The sequence below is a fragment of the Strix aluco genome, chromosome 8, assembly GCF_031877795.1.
Source record: "Strix aluco isolate bStrAlu1 chromosome 8, bStrAlu1.hap1, whole genome shotgun sequence".
Lineage (NCBI taxonomy): Eukaryota > Metazoa > Chordata > Aves > Strigiformes > Strigidae > Strix > Strix aluco.
Window position 1 is genome coordinate 19,932,430 of NC_133938.1, and position 26,526 is coordinate 19,958,955.

At 39.7% G+C, this 26,526-nt stretch overlaps 1 protein-coding gene across 5 annotated transcripts in view; it reads left to right on the forward strand.

Annotated features, from left to right (window-relative positions):
• Positions 1-17,607: 17,607 nt before the first annotated feature.
• Positions 17,608-26,526, forward strand: part of SLC44A3 (solute carrier family 44 member 3) — a 43,752-nt gene continuing 34,833 nt past the window's right edge. For 4 of the 5 annotated variants that reach the window (XR_012624147.1, XR_012624148.1, XM_074832542.1 and 1 more), the window contains exons 1-5: positions 20,020-20,134; positions 20,408-20,515; positions 23,048-23,190; positions 23,777-23,913; positions 25,285-25,378. Coding sequence is in view for 3 of the 5 variants with exons in the window: in XM_074832542.1 (XP_074688643.1) it covers positions 20,108-20,134; positions 20,408-20,515; positions 23,048-23,190; positions 23,777-23,913; positions 25,285-25,378 (509 nt within the window). In the remaining 2 variants the exon portion in view is untranslated. Of the gene's footprint in view, positions 17,629-19,045; positions 19,119-20,019; positions 20,135-20,407; positions 20,516-23,047; positions 23,191-23,776; positions 23,914-25,284; positions 25,379-26,526 lie in introns of those variants that run through there. The other variant, XM_074832543.1, reaches the window with a different exon arrangement.

Sequence of the window (26,526 nt, forward strand, 5' to 3'; positions counted from 1 at the left end):
TGACTTCTGACCAGCATCAAAACCAAAAGCATTGAAATTCCTTGAGAAATACTGTGCTTATGTTATTTCCATCGCAAGTATAAGCAAATATGACAGAAATGCTTTGGGGAGGATAAGCAGTTTTCATGAAGTCACCATCACAATTTTGAAATCTTGATAGGTTGAAAGAGTTCAAATATATAGTTAAATACCTATTGTGCATTTAAAATCAAACCCAAATTTTAACTTTTCAAGTTTTGCCTGCCTCTGAGCCCAAACTAATTATCTTTAGGTAGTTCAGCACCGTAATGATTACTGATCATATTCCATAAAGTACTTCCTCGTTGTGGTAGTGTATAGTAGGAAACTGAGACATAAGGTTATTTGGTATTCTTTTCCTACTACTAGACTCACTAACAAGGAATGTTTTTATATTTGTTCTTATATTTTAAAGTATTTTGGAGAAAGAAACCCAAAGTAATTATACTAAAAACAATATATTTTTTTCATCTGAGGAATACAATAAAAGGAAGGTGGAGGTCTAGTCGATGCTATCTTTCATTCTCGGGTAAGGAAACTGGGTCACAGACAGTTAAGTGCCTTGGCCAAATCTACCTGCAAACTTTATCTGCCAGTTATGCTGACAACTATGGTGCATTTATTTATATCGATAAACATATATATCCTTATTTTGCTGTAAGTATAGGGCATATCTTTTGCATATTTGCTCTGCTCGGATGTAGTTGAGAGAGCTGTGATCTTTTCTCACAGTTTTGTAAAATGAATGTCTCATGAAATAATAATAGTATTTGATTGAGCGTAGAGACAGATCAAAGGAAGTGGTGTAAAGTAATGTGCATAATAAGCAAAACTTCTGGGTCAGTGGAGAAAAGCCTTTGGCAAGTGGGTTAAAATCAATAAATATAGGTTGATGTAGAGATTAGACAAAGTTTCTCTCAAATATATTCTGTTTGTTAAGAGACAGTGGCTAAAGGGTATATGATTTCAAAAGGTACTCTGTTAAAATGGAAAAGTGTATTCTCTTATTGTTACAGCTGAACATGTCCTAGCTTTAGCTGCTGTTTAATATTCTAGTAATGCAAACTTCACTGGAGTTTCTGATAGATGTTAGAGAACTAATTCCATATTTTTATATAGCCACCTCCATGGTGTTTAGAGGTAGTATTCAACAGCATACTATCGTAGCTTCCAAATCTCACTGTGTGTTTCTAGACATCTTTAATCATGGAAATGTTTAACTAGCAAAAGAAATAAGACCTGGAAGATCACCTAAGTGTACAGATTCTTATTGTTAAACTAAGATCCGTTTCCAAGGTAAGCAAACGTTCATGTCTCATTCTTATGTCCTAAAGATAACTGTTGTAGTCATGTCAATATTCATGCACAAACCTGTGTGAATAGATTTTTAAAACCCCAACTTTCACTTTGATGGGAATTTAGGATTCTCAAGGAATGCAGAATTAAGACATGGAACGTAGATAGCAGTTCCTTCCTTTTGATTTCACTATTATTTTTCTGGTTTTTTTTCTTTTTTCTATGACACAAAATTAAATATTTTGGTATTTATTTTTGTCTTGCTACCAGTAGGCATTAAACTCTAAAATGTGTCTGTAATGCAGGTTAGTTGTACGATCTTTTATGTTTAAGTTATATTTAAATTACAAGACATATGAACAGCAACATTCAGAAATACAGTATTTTGTGTCATGCATATAGCAATATGTATTGCTGTATACATATGTATACCTATGCATGTCACATGCATATACATATGTGTAAATATATGTGTACATGTATAGTTAGCACCACACAGGAAAAAACTCAATTTCAAATTAAGCCTCTTCTTTCTAAAGAAAGAGTACTGCTCAGTGCTAAGGAATGTAACAGTGTCCTATTCATAACATTTTCTGACACGGCATTTAATATAACCATACAGAGACATAACAAGCAAGAAGAATTGGAAAATATTTGTATACTTATTAAGTGCCAACAAAGCTGATTAAAAGCACAACTGCCGCAGACATTATGCAACATGGAGTAATAAGACCTTCTGTTTCTAGAGGATGTGGTCTGAAAGAATAGCAAATAGTTTGCAAGAGTTAGAGCAGATTTTTTTAGGGGGTAGCATTACTCAGCAAGTTTCATACATAGGAGTCAACTCATTCATTTCTAAGGGGATTTTAGATGTTCAGTTTTAGTGGGCTACGGAGAGTATATAATTTGTTTCTTTTTTAAGCTCTGGAAAAAACTCATTTTGGAGAATAAAGCAAAATAATAACAACAACAACACTAATGATACCATGAACTATTTCACTTCTGAAGTTTAAAATAATTTAGAAATGTGACTTGTCCCATGTCAGAGCAGATATTAAAGGTAACTCTTCTGCTGAGTATCTGGAGAAGAGGAAAAGGAGAATGGCAAACTGTTCAATCAACTTTGCCACAAATGAGAATAGAGCATCAGGCTACAGTCTCTTGCCTTGTACAATGGTGCGCTCGAGACAGTTTTTGTCCCCTCAGAAATGTTGTTGCCACAAGTCACTTAAGACAGCAACCCATTTTTTGCCAAGTGTTTCCAGGGAGGATCATGGGACCGAGCATGTTGCCACTTGCTCTGTGTGATTTCTTTCTTTCTCCTTCCTTTTTATTATTGTCTGGGCACAGAGCCAAGGCCTGGGCATTTCGACATTTCATAGCCTCTCAGTTGTGCTGCTGCTTATTCTCGCCGCACCCTGGTCCCCACAGCTGTGCCTGTCCTGGCCCAGCTCATCAGCATCGCCTGGGCCTGGCAGCGCTCCCGTGAGACCCTGAGCCTCAGCATGTGGCTGTGCTTCAGAAGTGCTGCCAAGGACTGTCTTCTCTGTAGCCATGCCAGGGACTTGCTACGCTTCTGGCCTGTCCTGCTTCCCCTCCTCAGCCCCAAGCCCCGCACCTCTGTGCTTGCCCCACATCTGAGGTGGTGCCATAAGCTGCACCTCATTATGCTTAAGGTTCGTTCTCATGGTCCTCCCTCGCCTCAGGTCTCTCTCCTTCATGCCTACCTTGCCCCTGGAACTCTGCCCTGCTATCTGCCTTCTCACCACACCTGGTTCCCATCATCCTCCCAGCCCCTAAGCTTTACTCCACCATGTCTGCTCTGTCTCCAAAACAGCACTGGGGCCGCAGCTCCTCAGTGCTGCCCTGCCTGTCCTACCACGTCCCTCAGCCCAGGGCCCTGAAGCTCTGTGCTGCACACCCACAGGCACAACACGTCATCCCACTACTCCAGACTCCATGTTTCCTGTCTTCTCCCTCTCCACAAACTTTGAGCTCAGTCCCACTGTCCTATGTCATGACTGCTTAGTGTCATATATAAAATTGAACACAGGCACTGCCCACACCTCACTAATTTGTGGTTTATTCTCTTCAGATGATTATGTTTTACTAGGTGAAGTAATCTAAATGTTGGTCTGCCAGATAGGCGTGAAATGAATGACAGGACAAAGTTTTGAGTGTCATGACTCTCAGATGGTTCCCTGCGTGGCAGGTCTCTGCACTGACCTGTTGTGGCTCACTCTTTAGCTTCTGTAACTGACTTCTGGAATACAATGTGCTACAACAATGGCAGGGCATGCTGCCACTGACCTGGGAGAAGAAGTGCTTCCACGGGGCTAAGAATCTGGTGAATAAGCCCTTTATAGCCTTAAGGAAGGATTGCAGTCTGTTCAGATGGGCAGGAACTATGACTACCTTCATTTTCCTGCTTAAGGTGTGTTGGCATCTTTGGCTTAGGCCAAATCTGGCACAGGGTTACACTGCCAGGGTCTCAGTTACATCCCACAGCCAAGAGGAAAGGTAACTGACAGTGGCAAAAGTGTGGGAGCAGGAAAAAGACAACAAGATGTGCAAAAGTGAAGTATATTATAGGTAGATTGTCATAAATGCATAGTTACTCACCACAGTACCTGCAATCCCAAACTATGCACAGCTAACTCCTTCAGAAAGCATTCAGTGTGCTCCCTGCCAAATACTCAGCCCATGCTCTGCCACCACAGGAGAGGCCAAGGTGGAGTCAACGATGGCCTGCAGGAAGCGTTATGTGGGCTTCAGTAAGGCTCTAGTTGGACCTGTTGTCCTTCTCCCTCTACCACCGTGACTTCTTTGTACCCTGGATTGGTACAGTCTGTACAGGTTGATTTAAATACATTCTTTTTAAGATAAGCTTTTTCCAACGGGGTTGAGAAAGAAGAGCAAGGCCATGAGCTGTCACAGCTGTTAGACTTGTCAAAGAAAGCTGCAAAAAGTAATGGAGAAAAAGAGTCAGGAAAGAGCAGTGGAAAAGAGAGCTGAGGGTATGAAGAAGGCTTTTGCTTCCTGACCCACTACTAACAGCTAAAACCAAGTGAGAATTACAAAAGCACATGATTAAGTATTTTCTATATTGTACTCTTTATGGCCTGATCTTCTCAGCCTTAGACTGAGTCCACTGATAACTGTGGTTATCATTATTCCTGAACTACAAGTACTTTTAAACTACAAGAGATTTGTCTCTGAATTTCTTCTTGGCATTAAGTAAATTTTGCATATTTCTACCTTATTTTCTTTTTTTTTTTTTTTTTTTTCTGTCTACTTAAGTAAATGAAAGTGTGAAGTCCTTTCTAGTTTCAGATTTGGCATCATAACCAAGAGAGTTCTCAAGTACTATCTAAGCACATATATTTTGGATCATCAGAAGAAAACAAAACAATCTTTATTTCTGGCAAAAGGGTCCCTGACCTTGACATATACCAGAAAAACAAACACTCTGTCTTCTCATCTTCTTGTGACCCTGTGTTGCTTTAAATCATTATTGATGATTGTTAAATCAATTATTAGGGTCTGAAATGCAGTTCCAGTGGTGTCTGGATCCTTCCTAATAAATAGCTACAGTTAGAGTCTTAAATCTCAAATGCAAATCCACAGTTACTTCAAACTCTGGGACTCATTTGGCAGAGAGGAGTTTCAGTTAAATTTCAGACTACACAGACTTTGAGAGAGAGTAAATAATATATTTTTATTTTACAGAAACATGTCTGCAGTGAAAATTTTACTTATAGTGTTTTGTTAGTGCATTGAGAACATTTTTGTAGTAACAAGTATTTAATGGATGTTTAACCCTTAAAATACTTTGGATGGAGTCTTATTAATATGAAGTAGATCCATGTTAACTCCATGTTAACTCATCCAGTAATGCAAAAATCAGAATGGGAAACGCCATCATTAAAACATATTATATTTTCATCACAAGTGAAATACTGACATTTTCACAGAGTTCTGAAAAAAGTAAGTGCCAGAATGACAAAATACTGTATTTTGTCATCTTCAGTCAGAGAAAAACGTATTGAAACATTCATGGATCAAAGCGTTTAATATCCATTTCCTTACACTTCAAGTTGATTCAGAATGAAAGAATATTCCTTTCTGTGTCTTCAGGGATATGGAGTTCGAGGAGTTTCATGTCCCCATTCTCTGCATTAACTAGTAAAACTCTGTTTCTTAAAATGCATCACACAAGTATGTCAAAGGGGATTGCCCTTTGCAAGTTTCATCAGTTGCATTCTGCAGCTAGCACTGGCTCTGATGCCAGGGATGAATTTGGCATTACGTCTTCTGCAGTGCCTGCAGTGAACCAAGTACCACAGGGACTCACGTATAGTTATATCTTGTTAGTTTGGAAAGACATTTTTGCCCTTGCTGGAGAAATACAACTTTTCAGAAGCCATCATTACTTACATAGGGTTCCTCAAGCCTCACTTCTCATAGTGTGTTCAGATAACAATGTCCTGCTAATGGCAAAGCAGATAACAATTGTGGTCATCCTTAGTGTATGTCTGAAAAGGGGCCACATCTTCTATTTGTTATTCCATCTTTTCCGCTGTACCACCTCCTCCATCTGAGACATCTTCTATGTCTGATTAAGTTAGTCAGGGCAATGACTCAATTTTGTTATGACTTTTTAAGGGCTACATAGATAACATAATATAAACATTTTGTATTTACTGCTAATCATCATTCCTCAAGTTGTTATTTTTGCCAGCCATGATTTTTCCAGAGGAATAAACACTTGCATTAAATCGAACAAGGCTGGACTCTGTGTAGTATAAATGAAGGAGAGTTAATGACATCTCTTGTTTCTAGTTTTATGGTTTTACTTTGTTTTGTTTTAATTTTAAGCCATGACCAAGGAAGACTGTTTAGAGCAGCTGTTTCCTAAAGAATATAATTTAGAGATGATTGTTAAGTAAATATTTTTGTTGTGTTTAAAAGCCTTGAAGATACTTCATAGCTCTTTACTGCATTATTTACAGTCTTTCAGCCCAATTCACTTTAGACAGTTTCTTAAATCAGTCAACAACTAACTGACAGAGGGAGTAAGATGATTACTGACAATTCTGGAAATGGAATAGCATCATAACAGTAAATAGTAAATAGTAGAATGGGAAAGAAGATTATTAGGGTAATTCTAGGGATCAGGAATAATCTGCAGGATAATAACAGAGCAATATTTTGGCTGTCAAACAGATACCCTGGGTAAGCGCCGAAAACCTGATCAGACCACTTTGGTCAAAAACAATCCAGACTCAACTTTAGAGAAAGTGCTGGTTTTCTGGAGAAGGATGAAGGGATCATTTCACCAATTAAAATTTTTGCTTCTGTGATTTCTGTGACATCATTGTTAGCAGGCATGGACCATATGTATATCTGCAAGATATAGGGTTTGCTTCTGCCTGTTCATTTTGGCATCCTCTTAAAGCCTTAGAGCAGAACAAATAGCATGACAAACTCACTTTATACAGTTCGTGAAATGTATGTTCAGTTAGAGTACCCAAGGTTACCAGACTTTGGATCAGACCCTACATTTTCAAGGCACTATGGCTTGGGGGAGGTGGAACATGAGGAATGGTTATCTGCTCCTTTCCAGAGAGGTAGGGCCAAGCCCTGGAATATATTCTGCGGTTCCTTCTCTGTCTCAGAGGGACCCTTGCAGCAGGGAAAACATTCATCTTTGTACTATGCCCTGTTATTGCATGGATGAGCATAGAATTTAGGCTAGATTGGTGTTTGCAGCCTTTTATGGTAAGGTGGCTGCTTGACTGCACTGCGGAAAAACCGTTATGCAACCCATTATTATTTGGTATTTTGAGGGAAGATAAGTAGAGTATTTATTGTTTGGCTAAACACAATGTTACCACTTTACAGTATTACAGCTTAGCTGTTCTACACATATTAATGAAAAATACAGAGGATATAGACAATGTGACTTTTGGGCCTGTGGGAGCTGTGGACAGTCTATGTTGACTAGGAAGCACTGACACAACTCTGCCAACTGTGTGCGGTGCTGTGCATATATAAGGTGGACAGAGGAATAATCTTTTTGCAGTCATTTTGCGTATTATCTTCTGATGTCTTGCTGACCTGCAGTGTCCCTGAGTAACAGGCTGATTACTGCCAGCCTAGAGTTCAGCTCAAAGTACAGGCATACACACAAGGTTTATTTTTATTAGACTTTACTGAGTGTATTTGTCCACTTCATCTCTTATTACAGCTGGTTTCAGTCAGTTGTAACTCGTGTAAAAATTCCAGCCTGGTGGTTTCAGAGACATTTTCTGTCTGTCCAACAGGCTGTAACAACAGGGCTACCTACTCCAATTTAGACCACCTGAATCATGCAATCCCCATCTGATGGGGCTGTGAATAGGCATGAGTCAGTCAGTCTCTATCACCCATTTTTCCTTTATCCACTTTTCATTTGTTTTCTCTTTCCCAAATTTGGTGTAACAGGGTAAAAAATATGAAGTAAACCACAAAAGGAGTATATTAGAAACAAACAAAAAAAGTGTTGCATGTTCTATTTTCTGTCCTTATATTGCTTCCTTTCAGAAGAAACAAAGTAATGAATCTGCCCATCTCTCATTGTGCCTGGCCCACTCATTTCTATGAATCAAAGCATAGATGGATAGTTTTGCATTGTCTGCTCATCCGTCCATTGTCCACTCATATATCCACCCCTAGTTACTGCTGTTTCAGCTGTTCGTATTCATACCAAAGGTTCACAATATTGTGACCTAACAATTTGCTTTTCGGTTAAGAGAATAACGCAAGGTGAATGTGGCCATGTAGTGTGTACCTGTGGTTACCAACTGGTTTGCTACGTTGGGTTCTAAGAATACCCTGAAACTATAAGTATCTGGCCACCTGTATCCTCACAGTACCATTACTGTCAGATTAAATGTATGGTCACAGCATATGCGTAAACAGGCATATATATCCCTGGAAAAGATGCTGCCGAGTGGGTAGGCCTGAGAGAAAATATGTTTGTTCATGTTTGCATCCATTTTACATGCAAGAACACTTGAACATTTCAATTTACCAGTACAGAATGTGTATTATGAAACTGTCTATTCAGTATTTGTTCCATAAAAGTTTTCAGACTCTTACCATCAGAAACAAACAGTAACACATACTTCTGTTCAGCTAGTCACAGTTGAACAGACAACTTGGGTTTAGAACTGGTCATCAACAAAGTAAAAAAAATTTATTGGTTGAATAAGTCAACATAAAAAAAAATTGTCACTGGCATTTCATAAACAGAAGAAAAGGCTGAATCAACCAAAATCTTTATTCAATCAGCTTCATTTTAGGAGGAAAATTTATACACAGTAACTACTGTTATAGATCGTGAGTATCTCAGAAGCTATTATTATATGGTCTGTACTCTGAGGCCATCAAAGTCTGGGTAGCATTGTTAAATAACAGTATGCCTAAATCAAAGTCCCTAAATCAGTATGCACATAAACCACAGCAAACTGGGACAGTCTGACAAAGGTGTCTCCATCCCTGGAGAGGTTCAGACATGAGATGTGACAGCTACAGAATTAATTTGTTGATACATCAGGAAGGACAGTAAATACTAGCAACCAGTGTGTCTTTCACACCTTACTTTCCCCTTCACCACAATGAGCAATGAGAGTTGAGAATCATATTTAATGCCTGCCCAAGCATTACTGTTCTTTTGTTTAAGATTTTATAATCTTTCTGAATGTTTCTGGATAGACAGACAGGATTTGGTCTGTTTCTATATTTTGCAATTGAAATAATGACTAGAAGTGAGACTCATGAGATTTCTAAATTCATTGTCTGTGTTATAAGTAAGAACAAATAGTAAGAGATTGTCTGAGAAAGTTTGCTGTCCACACTCACAATGCCCGTTTCCTCCCTGATGACCCAATCAGTTAAGATCGTTGTCCTGAGGCACATCTCTCCTCTCTCTCTTCCTCTCCCTCTCCTTAACTTTTCTGTTGCAGAAGCTTTTGCTTCTGACCTTGGAGCTTTTCAGACATCAGTTGTTTTGTTTTACATAGCCCACCAAATTTTCTGTATTACACCTAGCACTGCTTGACACATGATACACATTAACCGAATCTAAAGAAGAATGGACAACTGCATGAAAAATAAAACTCCTCAGCCAGTATTAAAGGTACTTCTCTGATCACTAGACGGAAGGAAGTGAGATTTGCACATGAGGATTTCTAAATCATAAAAACTTACAACAAACATGAGTATGAGCAATAAGAAGCTTCCTTCTAGTTATCAACATTACAGATACTTCCACAAATCTGAAGTGTTTTAGAATACTAAAGTACCAGCATTGTGTTCTCATGGAAAAGCCTGAAAAACAAGCTGCAACATGAAAGACATGACTAGTGGCTTGGTTTACAAACATATTAACAGAAAAGTTTTAAAAATAAGGTACAAAGAAACACAGTGCCTTGTCCACACTGAGCTGATTGGGTGCCATTTAACAAGCTATATCCATGACATGTATTGTTAAACAATGGCTGAAACACTATTTACTTTGGACCCCAGCATTTGTTTCATAACCCTCTTAGAAGAGGAATGATAAGTAATGCAGACCACACATGCTAAAATTCTTTGGGTTATAGTTATGTCCTTTTCAAAGCATCAGATACGCATACAATATATACTTCTCTGGGACTGTGTCTTAGTGAGAATGGAAATTGCATTGTTCTGTGGAGAGATGGCATACGAAACCATCAGTTTTATTAACGATTTTCAAAAAAGTTCAAGGAAATTTGGCTCCAGCTGTAACTCCCAGTGATGTGAATGTTGAAACTTCTTTGCAGATAGCTGATTCCTGAGGGAAACATATCACAGTTGAATGTTTTTATTCAGATTACGTTGTCTAAAATAAATAGATTTGGTTTTGATGTCTATTTTTCTAATACAAAATTGAATATTTGAATTTTTTTAAATAAACCAGCTTGAAAAAGGAAAACTGGTGTACACTGGCCACTAGTTTTAGAATTTCAACAATCTTGTTACAAGGGTGGTATCAAAGTTATGATTTATATGCAATATACATATTTTTCTCCTTACACTGAGTATGGTCCATAACAGACCATGATCAGATTAAAATAATGAACAAATACATTTGTGGCAAAGATAGCTTGCTTTTTTATAGATATTTCTGAGAGGGCTTTATGACAGTAGATGAACACAGCTGCTCCCAGTTTACCAAGCGAGAAGCAGGACTGAGGTGTGGAGAGGTGAAGATAATTGCTTGACAGCAGTGAGTGAGGCACAGAAGAAGGGAGAAACTATCTAAAGGCCAGATCCCTACATATAACCCAATCATATGCAAATTTTTCATGCAAGAATGAGCAAGCAAATTACTACAAAGAAATAACCCTGTGAGGGCACACTGTGAGTGCAAGTTACTGGTATGTCCTGGTGTGCTTCAAAATACTCCGCTTTCACCAATAGCAGCTAGACCACTACCTGACCTATGGGTTTCTATGGGTTCAAAGAAAAGCCAGAAGCAGAGCTAGAATAGTTACAGGCACGAAACAGAATCAAATTTAAAGTTGTTCTTGTTATGTCATGTTATTTAAATACAGAAATTTGAAGCGTAAAGTTCACAGGTCAACAGGGTGAAGAGTGATAAGCTGTATGAATAAGAGTTTGCATGATTAGTCCATAGGTGTTATTTTTGTCATATTTCTACAAACACCCTTTACTGTTAGACCGGAAGGACCATGTGAATTCCCAGACACATGCACATCATTCACTAGTTAGTGTTATCAGCAACACTGTGTTGTGTAAGCATATTACGTGAAGAGGAAATTATTATACTGCCATTGCTCAGCCTACTTCAGTCACTAGAAAGAGGGTCAGTATCCTCTTTTCAAAATATCTTCCTGTTATTAAACATGCAGTGTTTGCTGCAAAATGTTGCTTCCTCAAATAGCTGCTCAAAGATATTTTTACCTCCCATCAAGAGTTTTTGTATTATACATTACCTAATAGTTTACTCCACTGTAATGATACACACTTGCTGGGAAAATTGTAGCTCTCATAGTAACACCTAGTACAATGATAACTTTTTTATTGCCTGAATATTATCAAAGTCCAGTAGCTATCCCATAACATTACCAATAATGTGCTGGACCAGGAATACTGCTGTTCTGCTGTTTAACCACAAGAGATGTGTAACACTCCTTGGTTTGTGTGCAAAGATTAAAATAAATCAATACTGCAACAATATCTAGACATTTATGTACATTTTTCTTTACATAGGTCTCAATGTCTACTACAAAAGTAATACTCTATCTCATTTTACCTAACACCACAAAAACATTTTACAAAATAATATTGCTTATAGATTGCACTAGGATTCTGTAATAAGCACAATGACCAGAGTGATGAGTTATTACAGAATGAGTGTTATTACTTGAAAAGAAGTCTCAGAAAAATGCAGTTCTTTAATCTTAGAAATGGAACAAAATTAACTTTAGTGACAATACTACAAAAAATTAGTCAATACTGATCTTACTGCTGTTACAGGAACACTGTTTCTTCTTTCACTTTAAAAAAATCCGTGGAAACATTGATGCAAAATGATTAAAAATTGTATGAAACTATATAGTGATACCTGAAGTACCAGGAGGCAAATGGATGGAGCCCTGGAACAGGGCTGGCCAATGACATGGATCTGTGAGGCTTTTGTTTTTAGAATCCAGCTGCTCTAACTAGCATATGTGCAGGATAAGATCTTATCAGAGAGTTTGCTGTATAACATGTAACAATATTCTATATCTTTTTGGATAATGGGGAAAATTAAAATGTCATGGAAAAGACTTTAGATTTCAGGGTTCCTCTCTCTGAAACAGTAGCATATAATGTTGGATCATAGGGACTCTTAATAGAGTTGGAAGTATTTCTCTAGCTGTTCAATGTTTAATTAGGGTTGCAGAACTGGACCACTGTTCCTTAGCAAATATTTCAGCTGTTGGACTCTTATCCTGTAAATAGCTGTGGCTATAAGGATGACTACAGAAGTCCTATGAGTTAGAGCTACTCATCTGAGACAGTTTCTCATATGTGGCCTTGGTGCTCATTCAATATAACTTTAATGAAGATGAATAAACTGTTTAGGTAACTCATGCTATCACATATTCTGTAACACTGCCACTGACTGCTGGTTCCACGACTGCATTCCACTCACTGCTGATCTTCTTCTCATGAGTAATTAAGGTGAAACTTTAACTGAGCAGGTAATTTATGAGAAGTCTCTGTAAAAACATGAAGGTAAACCAGAGGCAGTATAAAGAATAGGTCACGTAAATAATAGGCATCTTGTGGGCCATTATCTGAACATGATAGCCACATACAGTTTTTTTAAACTTGCTGTTCAAACATCAGTGTTCATAAAGCAGATTGTCGATTCTTTGGCAGGGGAGCCTATTGGCACTAAACAAATAGATAGTCACCTTTCCTCCTGCTATTAACAGGCTGACTAAAGCAGGATGTTCAGTGATCTCTTTTCAAGCAATGAAGATGCCATGTCTTTGAGTCTTTTTAATGTGCATTGGAGTGGAACTTTGAATCGTGTCCAGTTTTATAAAATTATTCAAAACCACTTTATTACACATGAAGAGCCTTATCCTGAAACTCCTGACTGAAATAATGATTATTCTATGTATAGTCATTGCAGTAACAGGCCATACTATGCAGTGAATACAATAAAGTCTACAAATAGCCTAATAACTTGAGTGTTCTCTGCTGGCTGCCTATGGTGTGGTTGGGACCATTAGATTTGAATATACTGGATGATCTAATGCCTTCTCTACGTAAAAACTGTGTTATTTCTAAGAGGAAAAAACAGGAATATATATGCTACTGTCCAAACTTCACTATACAGTAATGGCTTTTGTTTTAAAAAGCAACTATCAAATACAGGTAGAATTGTACATGCTTTTAAACCCCCATACAATAAATGTCTAGAAACAATAAATCCGTAAAATTAGTCTTCAGGAGTCATTAGAGGAACCAGTGAAAAGCAGTGCCCAGAAAATCCAAAACAAAAAGCAACAACAAAATTGCACTTAAGCCCCTTAGAAGATACTGTAACCAAAGTGATGCTCTATATATGGGCTTGCCATCCGGTTCATAACCCTTCTGCAGCAGGCAAGGATCGGGGCTGCCAAACTGCCCGAGAGTGACACCCTGTGGGGAAATCTGGGGCGGCGGCAGCAGCTCCTGGGCAGGCGCAGCGCTTCTGAGAGGGCCTGATCTCAAGCCTACAGGCCAAGCTGTCTGTCTGGCTTCGACGTGATTATTTTTCATTGGCAAACATTCAGTAGCTGAATCCATTAATATAAATTGTCCTTACAGTAACTAAACTGTCGATGAAGGATCTTGTGCTGGCACAAAAGACTTCCCTCTGGCCCTTGTAATGAATCTGTTGCTTATCTCAGTGTTGATAAAAACCACACTGCCCTGGTCTTCACCCAATTAAGGTAAACCTCTCATCCTTCTCATTCAGAACTAGACCTGACTGTGTAGGTCACAGGTATTTCTGCAGACTGCATGTGGTCCAGTTTGATGCCTTTTGCTAGCTGCCTGTTTGATTTGGGTTTATCCTAGGTTATTCCGTTTTCTTTGCTGCTCTCAAGAATCCCTTCCATCTTTCCTTCCATCTACATCATTTACAGAACAAGCCACCCCTCTCCAACCTTACAAATCCACATCTTTCACTTTTCAGTTTCTCTGAAACTCAAGAAATTCCCTTCTCTGGCTTTTATGGGGGGTCTTGTGAAGAGCAATCCAATTGCTTCTCTGTTCTCCGTATTGATGCACTCAGATGCACTGGCATGTCTGCTTTTTGGACTGGAGAGGGACAGTAGCGGTCCTGAACAACAGAAGTAGTTCCAGTTCAAGCTCTTTCATCTTATGGTACCCATGCCATTTACAAGTCAGAACACCGAGTAAGTGCACTGTAATTCTGGCATCCCTCAAAGCTACAGCTCTAGTGCTGTTTCTTGTCTGGGTTGGTATATGAAGTACCATGTAATACTGAAACACTCCTCCTCTTGCCCTGTTCTAAAACCTTGAAATGAGTCAGCTGTAAAGTTTATTATCAGATTCAACTCAGCAAACACACTCAAAACACTTTCCTAGGGTCAGACTGTACTCTAGCCTGCTTATTGGCAGGAATGAAAGGGCTCTTTGTGCAGATCTCTGTTTGCTTGTGTGGAAAGTGGAACAAATTAACTTTGTGGCATTATATTCCTGCCTTGAATGTTTCATATGGTTGGTAACTCACAGGAGGAGTGGTCATTAGCAGTAGTAAGCTAAAGCTATACAGCTGGGCTATAAGATGTGCACACCTTATTCTTCTAGATCCCTGGATAATCTACTCAATAATCGACATTCTGAAATAGAGCTCCTCAGTGCATTGGACATACCCAGATGAAGGTGGGATTGATGTTCATTGGAAGCTGGAAATAAGTGTCTTATTAATTGGTTATCAACTTGTTAAATTCAAGTGTTTTTTAAGGTGGAGAAGTGGAGCATCTCAAAAATCATCAAAATACCAGAAAAAAGAATTGTTTATTTTATCTTTGGTGCATTTTCATGATTATATGCATAACAGAGTAGTTAACTTTCCAGCTGCAAACATACTATCAGGTGGGATTTTCTAGATGAGCAAACAGAAAAGCTAACACAGAGCATTATAAAGACACTAACTCATCAAAAGGATTGGATTCTCTAGATACATAGGACGGACCTCTGCCAGCTGATCCAGTGGAGTAACTGACAGTACTAGCAGGTCGATCAGAAACCTGGTAGGGTGATTTGAGTCATTAGTCAGGGCACTTTCAGCATTGTGGATGTTTGCTGACAGCAGAGGAAAGGCGATACTCTGGCTGTGAAAGGGAGAGGTAGCAGACCCAGATTCCTTTGCTTATTCCCCACTGTCTTAATCTTTTATGTACCTTCAGGACTTGCGCTATAGCTTGTTTAATCCCCACATAACTTTCATGCTTCTCTGATCTACCCTCTTCTTCCCTGGCCAGCTGTATACCTCCATATACCAATCCTAACCTCCCTTAGCTCTCAGGTTCCTTCTTTGTTCAGTCTTCACCTCCCTTTTCCAGCCATGTCCTCCTGGCTCTTAGCCTCTTCACATCAGTCCTACCCTTCCCTCCAATCCTGCATGCTGTCCCTCACCAGCCAGTCCTCTGTCCAGCTTCTCTGGCTGCCACTCCCCTACTGTCATAGTCTTCCATTTTCCTTTAAGACTTCTGTTTCTAGAGTCTTTGCTGAGCCAGTCCTGGCTTTCAGTCAGTCACAATTACTGTGGCTCAACAGAGGCATAATGGCCCACTGTATACAGCATTAAGTTAAATGCTTTAATGATCCTTCCTGACACTGATTTTTATGAATCCCCTGATCCTTCTCAGAGAGGTCCTAGCCCTGCCTTCCTTACTAAGGTGTTCCTTAACGATTCCAAGAAACTGTTTAACAGCAATAATAATTTCTCCTTTTGTTTTTCTTTACATTCATCTCAGGATCCTTCTTTGTCCATTGTGCCTGGCCACCATCAGGACAATCACTGAGGCACAGGCAAAACAGTGAAAGTATGTGGCAGGTCAGAAGCACATTTCAGGGTGGTCCAAACTGTCTTGGGCAGGCTCAGGAGTACACCATGCAGACAGAGTCTTCAGATTCCTTAGCTATGAAGCTCAGCAAGTTGACTGAGCATACACTGTGATTTATCATCAAAGTGATTGGGGCAAATGTGGATGAAGTTTCTCAGACAGGAGAAAAAGCAGAAAGCACTTCCTTCTCCTTGTCTATTAAAAATCTCTGATCCAAACAATGTATAAGGATTTCTTTACTACTACCCCAAAAGGGGATACCATAATGTCTGCTTCTCTAATTTCAGTCTTAGAAATGACTGAATAATTTGTGCTGAAGTTGTCCAAAAATCTTCAACACCTGCCATGAGAAATTTCAGACTGAATGGTTCAAGAGAGGCAATGTCATAAACACCAGGTCTTAGAGTAGAAATTGTCGGAAAACCTGACTAGCAGCTTGAACATAATAGGTGGCATTATGTTCAGTCTCTGGGTGTTTCAATTCAGAATATTCCAAGTAACATAGCTACATATGGAGAATAGTGCATACTTGCTAAGCTACTGTACATAAGCAAGATCATTTGAGAGTCATGGAAATTATGCTCAGCTGCACTGTCTCTAATTAGGCAGAAAATGTTTGCTTTTAGGTTGACTTCCTCGGCTGCTGTGTCCTGCTATTAAAGTAATTGGTCTCTGTTCCTCGTCTGACCCAGAAGGGGATACAGATAGGAATAGCAATCTCACTTAACCAGTCCAGCAAGGAACTGTCATGCTTTCATTTAAGACCTTCCTCTCTCAACCCACATTCCCGTCCCAATTTTAACCAGGTAAGTTTCCTGGTAAGAAAGTCGAGCCTTAAGTGCAGGCAGCACCAGGATTCACTGTCCATGAATAAACAACACACTCATAAGAAATAATAAGAACCTTGTGATTAAAGCAGAGGCTTGGAGTCAGGAAGTTTGAGTTTGTGACTGGCTTTCTGCTGTATATTCTGGGTGACTTTGTGAAAAACAAAGAATCGAAACCAGAGAAAAATGCTCATGAGTTTTCACTGCTGCAGTATTTCTGTTGCTGCTAAACATGCCTGAAGATGGGTAACATGTAAGAAAAGCTCTTAAAAACTACAAGTAGTCTTGAAAATGTAAATGTTAATCTCCCTTCCCATGGTTGCTCCCACCACAACACACCAGGCAGGCTGAATTATTCCTGTCTTATTTCACAATTAAATCACTGTGAGTTCCTGGGTACTCCAGGATTTTAAGCAATTTTTTTTGCCTTTACAAGAAACATTACAGAGTAGTGAAGACTGAGAAGTGAATGTGGACTCTCATCATACTAATCTCCCACAAAAGTGGCTGTAGTTGGATACAAGACTCAGATGAAGCATATTATAAAGTCAGCATCTTGTGTATGTTGACCAGGGGATTGAGACCAAAGGCTCCAACCTGGGTTTCTCTCCAGAGAGAGAGGACAAACCAGTGCACGCCTCTCTGGTCAAGTCATTAGTTCTGTAATCCAATACTCTTTTTCCAGACTCTTTTTTATCTCATTTCTGTTTCAGGTTAAACTGGATCAGCCCTACAAAATGTCAATTCTAAAATTCCCTACTCCCCACTGAGTGCTTGAACTACTCAGCTGCAGAACCGGGCTCCTTCTTGTGAAAGTGGTAAGACAGAAAGTTTAAAATTGATCTTTGCAATTTAGGCACTTGCAAGATTGGACAAATAGCAAGCAAGAGTTTTCAGTATTACACTGTGGATGTTTAAATCCCTTATCCGATCTGAGCCTTGCTTCCTGGCATTCTTTTCAACTTTTAACACGACAATCCTCATTTGCGAATAGTGGCTAACCATAGTGTAAGCCTCTTCCCACCAATCCGAAATACTGTGTTGTAACTCTAAACACGGAGCAGAGCTCCACCTAGTGACACACGATAAAATCACTCATCTGTTACTAAATAGAATGTTTTATTTGATCGTTAGAAAGTAAAAAAAAAACCCTACTACAATTAAAATATTTAATTTAAAATTTAAAAAAAATTCCTATTCTAATCCTGAGTTATTTGCTATAGAGTATAAGATAACTTTTCCTAGACTAATTGAAGGAATACAAGAATTATGATTGGTATTTCTCAGTGTTTCTCAGTAAAGCAGGCCTTAGCACTGATTCCAGTGTTTTTCCATGAACTTCAGTTGCTTGGAATCTGGATTTTATTAAAAATATCTGTTCCACTTGCTGTTTTCCTTTATTCACAATAAGAATGTAACACAAAGCTTATAGAGAATCATTCAAAAAGGGCCAGATCAACAATGAAAGCTAATATTAGCATGTGATGACAACAAGCCATCAAATTCTAATATCAGCCTTCATCGCTGGCATTGTTCTTTTGTGTCTAAGTTATTAATAATTTTGGTTACTTTTCTTTATATAATCAAAATGCTAAAATTCTCTTTGGAAAAAAGTTAAGTTTCACGTGAATAAATTTTACAAATAAATAAATTTTACATTCGTATTTCAAGAGAAAATTACCTTTTTCATGTATTTTTAAAATGCAATAGCACAAAGTGAAGGAAAAGTTATTTTCTCTATTTAGGTTCTATAGACACAAAATTACTTTTGCAACGTGTTAAATTTTAGAATTTTATTCTAATTTTTACACCAATTATGAAAACTCTCTACAAATTGATGAATAATGAGCGTTAAAAGATACAATGCTGGTAAAGACAAGAACTGTGAGTTGGCTGGAAACTAAATGGTTTAATAAATCCTTTGTAAGACATAGCATTTTTAGAAATATTTCCTGTCATGTTTTCTCAGAACCACTTGGGGGGGAGAGTATTGTACCAAGCTCTGTTAAATCAGTTGTCAGTTTAAGAAACATTGCACAAGTTACCTTTTTAAAAACTTTATTTCCTCCATCTATGCTAGTTTGTCACCAAAGTTTCATTCTGCATTTTCACTTGAGAACTGAAATAAGTTTATTTCTAAGCAAAATTAGCCTAATGCTCTGGCTCCTGTACAAGATGTACCAATTCTTAAACAGCTTTCCAAATTAGCTTCAATTTAATTCGATTTTATTACAGTTGCAGATGTTGTATTACTTCTTTAAGAGGACATATTTTCTACTGACTCTCAGGATGGGAACAAAAATGTACTGTAAGTATCTTTTAAATTTGTAGTATTAATTTTCTCTAGATCGTTGAGCTAAATTTAGGGAACATACAAATAAAAAGAGAACAGGGACAGCACTGAGAAAACAGGTTAATAAAAGTGGCTAATAATTTCTGCATTCATTGGTCATCCAAGTTACAAGTTAATTCAGTGGGGTTATTCCTGTCCATGCAAAATTCAGCTGGACATCGGTGAGAGGTAATTATGGCCTAACATAACAGGTCAGTGTAATGTAACTGTACCAACAAACGAAACCAACAAACGCTGAACAGGATCCATAGATCCATAGACCGCGTATTGACAGTGCAGCCAGAACAGCCAAAGGGGTATCAGTACCAGCTGGCTTTACAGAAGGAAACACCCCACATTTTGTACCGGCAGTAGCAAAGCTGCAGTTATTCCCGTAAATAAACCAATTAACGGTGAAGCCTGAACCTCCGGCTCTGGCCGGCGCCCACGCGTAACCCCGCGGTGGGACGGCACTGCAGGCTGGCGCCGGGCGCTGCCCCCGCGGGCAGGGGGTCCCTTCCCGCCCAGCCCCTCGGTGCCCCCCTGCCCCGGGAGCGGCGGGGCCGCGGCCCGCCCCGGCCAGCGCAGCCCAGCCCAGCCCTGCCCGCCATCCCGGGCAGCGAACCGCACCAGCGCAGGGTGGCCGGGCTCCGCGGGGCGCGCTGCCGCCCGCCGGCCGGCGCTTGGGCTTCGGGGCGAGAAATGGCGCTTCCCGCCGGGCCAGGCAGCTGCCCCGCGGGGCCGCGGCCCGCCCGCCCTGCGGCTGCGGGAGGCGCGGTCGGGACGGAGCTGGCAGTGCCCGGCCGCGGCGGCAGGAGGAGCTGCCGGAGGTGCCGCCGCCCGGCCCGGGCGCTCCTCCCGGGCGGGCCCGGCGCCGTGCCCCGGCCAGCGTCGCCCCGCCACGGCCGCCGAGTCGGCTGCGCCCCAGGCCCGGCGCGGCCCGGCCCGGCCCGGCGGGCGGGAGCATGGCGCGGCGCGGGGGCCGGCAGCAGGTGAGCGCCGGGCCGCGGCGGGAGAACGCTGGGCCCGGGGCGGCGCGGCGGGGGCTGCCCCGGCGGTGCGGAGCTGCGCGGCGGGGGCCGGGGCGGCCCCGGGCGGTGCGGGGCGGCAGCGCACCTCGGCAGCTGTTGCGGGTAGAGAGCTACCCGCGGTTCGGCAATATAAGTGCGAGGTTTATGCTCTTTCGGAAATGTCAGCTGTTCGAAACTTGATTTTAATCTCACGGGAAGTTTGTTGTTTTTTTTCTTTTCTTTGTTTCATTTTAGGATTCTGGCGGTAGTGCTTCCGAACTAAGGGAATGGAGACCAGTCATTTACAGAAAGTGCACAGACACTCTCTGGTTGCTCCTCTTCTTTCTTTTCTGGGCTGGTTTGGTAAGCATGGATTTTTCTGGAAGGGAAATAAGATCCAAAGTTAATGGGGTTCTGCACAGCAGTATGCTAGATCTAACCCGAAATAATCACTGGCACAGGTGTTAGGGTCCCAGGATTGCACTGGGACAGAACGGACTTTTGTGGGGGTGCAGTGCTTTATGGCGGTGTCTGTTACACAGACTTTCAAGTTCTGCCCATATGCTTTAGATGCCATATATACTGAGGGCTGGGTTATTCGGAGTTCACTTTTTTGTAAATTAGTCCAGACTCTGACTGGGCTCTTATTTCTACTTACCTCTTTCACTGTAGTCTTGCTATCTTGCAACGTGTCCATCTGATATATCAAGTCACCATCTGTCCCGTGCTTGGAACAGCATGCAAACTTTGGGGAACAGGCTCTGTCTTTCTTAAGTATGAGGTTTTTTTTCATGATCTGTCTGAGGCTACTCAGGATTGTCGTGATTACACTATTAATCAGTTTTCAATTCAATTCCTAATAACTCTTTTAATGGAAGCTAATGCCAAAGAATACATACACATTTTGAATACTGCATAAGTGGAAGCTGAACTTTGTGAACAGAATAGGTTTTTTTACATGGTGTCTTATGCTTGATGCTTTGATCAGTGCCAAAAATTAAACCTGTCAAATGGTGAGGCTTTAGGATTTTTGTTTGTTTTCTCTCACTGTTTTTATTGCTCAGTTTCTGTGAAATAGCTTATTGCATACATCTATTTGTTTTCTTTTGTTCAATCTTATTTTTAAGAGATTAAAAAAATTTTGGTGGCACTGATTTTGGCACATAATGAAAAAAACTGAAACCACATTAATAACTCTGTGGAAATGCATATCGCTGGCATGTATAGACACACCCCTCCAGCAGTCATACAGCCATCTATTACTTAACAATATTTATGGCTTGTAGCCAGCGTTCTGCACTCTAAAAAAAAATATTTTAAAATCACATGTACACAATATTTGTCATGCTGAAGGCAATGGACCTGTAATGTCCATCTTTAGAAGGAATGCTAGAATTTGTCTGAAAGCGTATTTCAGGTTGAATTACAATGCCATCTCAATTCTCCTCTTTCTTCTGAGAACAATTTAATTATTAACAAACATTTGCTATGTAAATAAGCTATGTAAATAAGCTGGATCTGAAAAAATTTTCTTATTGTAACAAATGTCACATCCACAAGTAGTACGTCAGCTTTAATTGTGGAGTCTCTACAAAGATCTCCATATTGAGACAGCATTAACACAGAGTCATAATTTAAAAAAAATATTATTCGACTAGTTAGACTGCAAACATATAAGCAAAAATGAGACTACACTGGGGACTAAGGAAGTGCTTACTTACATGTTTGTGTATGAGACTCAATTTTTGCTCAGATCCCATCTTTAGTCACAAGTGTTCAAAGTAGAATAACAAATAAAGGCTGTAAACCTTAAGCAAGAAAACAGTTGTGCTGGATCTGATATATGTAATCGGTCTCTAGCACAGCTGATACTCAACAGTATCCATGCAAGTAGTAGTGGTTAATGTGGGACTGAGAAGACTTGCTGCTGCCAGCAGTTGGCGTGTAGCCTTAGAACTTAGTGTGTTGTCCTTGGTGGGTGTGAAATGTGGTTTACACCCCATGGGACAGAGGAGATGACTGAATCGCTGAGTTCTTCAATAGCTGGAGTGCTGCAAATAAGCCTTTGGGTAAAGTAGCGCTCAGGTCTTGATCAGCTTCCCAGAAGAAGGATTACTGCTTCTTAGTACTTGGAAAGGTTCTTTTCAAGGGATGTTTTGGCCCTCATGGGGTACATAAGCAGGGTTTAAGCTACATTCCTAGGCAGGGTGTCTTACGTTGACTAAAGGTGGCTGCTCCTTGGCCAACAGAGGTGCTTCACTGCCCCTGGGGTTCACAGGGAACTGATCTACTGGGGCTTTCATCCGACAGCAGAGCATCTAAAAGATCAGTGCAGTGTCACCTAAGACCACGGTGTGGCGCTCTCTAGGTTTGTCACATGTGTTAATGAAGCTTCCTGAAATTTCAGGTAAGCTATACTGCATGTGTTTAAAATATATCTCTGATTAAATTCACTAGCAGCAGCAAGGGCTCAACATTTCAGCAGCTGTATTGCCCAGGTGTGTCTTGAAGGGCACCCTGAAAAACGGGAAGCAGTGAGCACATGTGAAAAATTACCATTTCAGTGACCTTGCCTGGAGGCACACGTGAACTTCGGTAGAGGCAGTGTTTAGTACCTTACTAATGCTTTCCTATTATTTTAATCAGGATCCCTGTCTTCTCCTGTGATACTCTGCCTAATTTGTATACTTTCAACAATAGATGAAGGAAAGGTCTAAGAAGGCAGTAAGGCTAAAGTTGCCTTTATGACTTGCTCTGGCTTTGGGCAGAGGGGTGAATTTTAGATTTAACTGTTTGAATCCACAAGACAAAAATGCCTGGGTGAAAAGAAGTATTTATTGAATGGGAAGGAAAAGCTATCATATCATGATTTCACATTAAAAAATATTTCAACAGATGTTTATAACTGGCTATGCTGTGATGGCTGGTGCTGCAGAAAGACTTTTGCTTGGATATGACAGCTTTGGGAACGTATGTGGTAGAAAGAACACTCCTGTAAAAGGGGCACCCCTTTCTGGACAGGACATGACTAATAAAAAGTAAGTACATCAGATAATGTCTAAATAAATCAAATGTTTGAGAATTTAATAAGATACTTACAGTTGTCAGTCATATACATATGTGTATATATATGGTTATGTTGAAAGGCAAAAATAAAGTGTGAGAATGGTGCAAAATGTTGACTGAAATGAAAAAAGTTAAGATAGAATTTGAAAATGCTTTATGCTGGCTTCTTCTTAATCAGGATTTTATTTTAAATAGGACTTCAGCCAAACCAGCAGTCATTCTATATGGCAAAGCTTTGTACTTAAGGAATTTGCATGTTGAAGTTCTCAGTCATTCTGTCGACTCCCATGAACTAGTCCTCATAGAATGGCATCCTCCTTGGCAGCTTCTGATCCCATTTAAGAACATAAAACTAAGTGTAAAAATGTAGTGTATTCTCAAATTGCTTCTTAACTTCTGACTTCAAACTCAATTTTTTTTTTTCCGTTATATGTGGAAAAAGAGTTTCATTTGCTTTGTAGTGCTTGAAAAAGATGGAAGGAAGGCTCAGAATTTAAACCTATAAAAACCAGAAAGCTTGTTTTTTGAAAAGAGGATTTTTTTTTTTTTTTTCCCTAGATATGTCTTCTTTCTGAATTCATGCAGCATGGAAATGCAAAGCCTCAAAATCAGCTCACTCTCCTTGTGTGTGTCTAGTTGTCCACAAGAGCAACTCAACTCTTTGGAAGACCTCCAGAATTTTGCAAGGAATAATGGTGTGCAACAGGGAATATGAATATCTTGGTGTATCTGTAGAACAGTTGAGCAGCTTTCACTTTGTTATTCTTATGTTTGCTACGCTGGGGAGTCATTTCTTACCATTAATTTCCTGAGTGGTCCATGCCAACAGAAAACAAAATGTCTTGTTTCTGCCTCATTTCAAAGCCATAGTTTCTAGAAGTGTTACAGCTCTCTTATGCAAATTCAAAAGTTGTTGATTAATTCCTGCACAATGCTGAGATTACGCAGTAGGAAACTGGCTGCTGAGAATGTACTAGCATAGTTTGGTGGGGGTGCCAGTTGGTGAACAGAGCTCATATGCTATTTGAGAAACTTGTTCAGTTGAGTCTTTTAAATTTAAACTAGGGTGGAATTATTAATTCCAGATACACACAAGTGGTTTTATCCCTTTAGACATCAGATCTCAATGTTTGCTATTCTACCTAGAAATTTTTTTACTCTGCTGTTCAAGATGGATATGATGTCAGAAGTAGCTATTGTGCAAAAGAGGCAGCTCCGGTTCATTGATGTCCAACATGCAAATAAAATAACCTGTAGCCTAACCCCTATTCCATAGGGTATGCATAAACTGCAGACCATGTGAATATTAGTGACTATTTTTATTGTAGGTCAGAATTCCTTTCTTTTTTGTTTTGTTGTTTTGTTTGGTAAGGATTGCTATTTAAATTGTCAACATTTGTTTTAATTTCATTTTGGGGTAGTTTGCCATCATTTGGTATATACAGAAAGCTGTAAACACCTGTGATATTATATAAGTATTTTCAGTACAACTGAATATAATTGCATGAAATTCCTTCTACACGCTAAAACTGCTTGCATGTTTATCTCAAGGGAGAGGGCAGTATTGCATTTTGAAAGGCTTGAACATCTCTGGCCTTTCTTTCCCAGAAGCATTATGTAATAGAGCAGAGTACTGTTAGCAGAGTACCTGGTAATATTTAGCCTAGAGCCCAGAAAATGTTAAGTTTCTGGACAGATATGTATTCTGTTCTAAATCATGGGGGGCCTAGATCTATTGTAGCTTCTGTCATTTTAGGCTTTTCTGTTTTCTTAATGAGAAGAGTTTAGAGCTGAAGTATCGCACTGTGGAACAAATAGTGTGCCTGCCCTCCAGGAAGATCAGTAAATGGTAATTATAGTGAAGTCTAGAAGACAAAAGGTTCTGTAGAGGTTGCTTTAGACTTACCCAATTAACTAATTTGTTATTTACATTCCCACTGGAATATCAGGGATGAATATGGCCTGCCAAGGAATCAAAGCATAAGTGTAAACAAAACTTAATTGATAATGTGTTTTTCTCTAAAACGTTAACTAATGTTAAGTTACCTTTTCATTTTCCTTCTTAGGTTCTTGTCTTTGTGTTTACAACCTGAACATTTCCAGTTACACACTAAATCCAAAGGCAGCTGAGCTGTGTCCCACGCTGCCAGTTCCACCAAGGTAAGAATTACTGGCTACTTTACAACACCCTTGAGTCCAAACAGCTTCTTAAGGATTGTTACTTCCTCACGTTTTGTATTTGACTTGATGCTTTACAATCAGAATGGCTTTTCTTTGTTTATTTATGTACATCTATCCTTATGAGTTCTTGTGTGCATGTGAACATGCCAGTGTCCTATCCCACAGAATGAACAAGGACTGCGTTCCCTCCATTCCTTTACCCTTTAGAGATTTTTCCTCTCCAAATCAGGAGAAAAGCACTCCAGATGAGGAGTGACTTATCTCTTGCACAGCCTTTTGCTCTCTCCCTCAATGCCAAGGAAGGGGAGCTGTGCTCTTGGGCCTTGCTTATTATCATGAACCCAGAAATTTCCATCGGAATCACTTCATAGCCAGCTGGCTTGAAGCACAGGTCTGTGGGTGGCACTGTCTTTTAACATTTGGCATTTGTGAGTCAAAATCCTTAAACCTATGATTTTAAATTCCACTGTGTCGTGAAAATACAACAAAGAGTTAGAATCTTTATGTTTGCAGAGCTAAGTCATCTGCTCTGAACAAGAGAGCACAGAGGAGAAAAAGCAAAACAGAAAAGAGCAGGAGATGCATATAAACATTACAAACAGTGGATCAAAGGAGAGCATGTAAATTGATGAAAAAATATGTCATGTTTTACTTATTTCTTCGACTCTTGAGGCTTTTTTCTGTTTGGCAAGGAACTCAGCAAAGTTATTCATCTTGCACGGCAATATTTCATAGTAGAAGCAAAGCTAGTCAGAGAAGTTTTTAACTGTTGATGAACAAACGTCTCCTTTTTATGTGTGAATATGTCTTCGACTGTTGTAGTACAGCATTACCAAAGTGGGACAATAAATATATTCAAGAAGGTTGGCTGGGAGTGCCAGATAATTTTGTATGTAAATATTCAATGGTGTTAATTGTACCATACAAACATTGTTTTGATGTGGCTTTTGGAATGCTTAAATCTCATAAAAACAATGCAAAGTGGTTGTGGTCTAGAATTATCTACAAAGTGTAGCTTACAGCTATGTTAGCATGAGTTTAGGTTTTACATAAACACATGGGAGCAAAGCAGGTGAAGCCAGACTAGAACGGGAATAGGAGCTACATGCTGATGGTGATTGAGATAA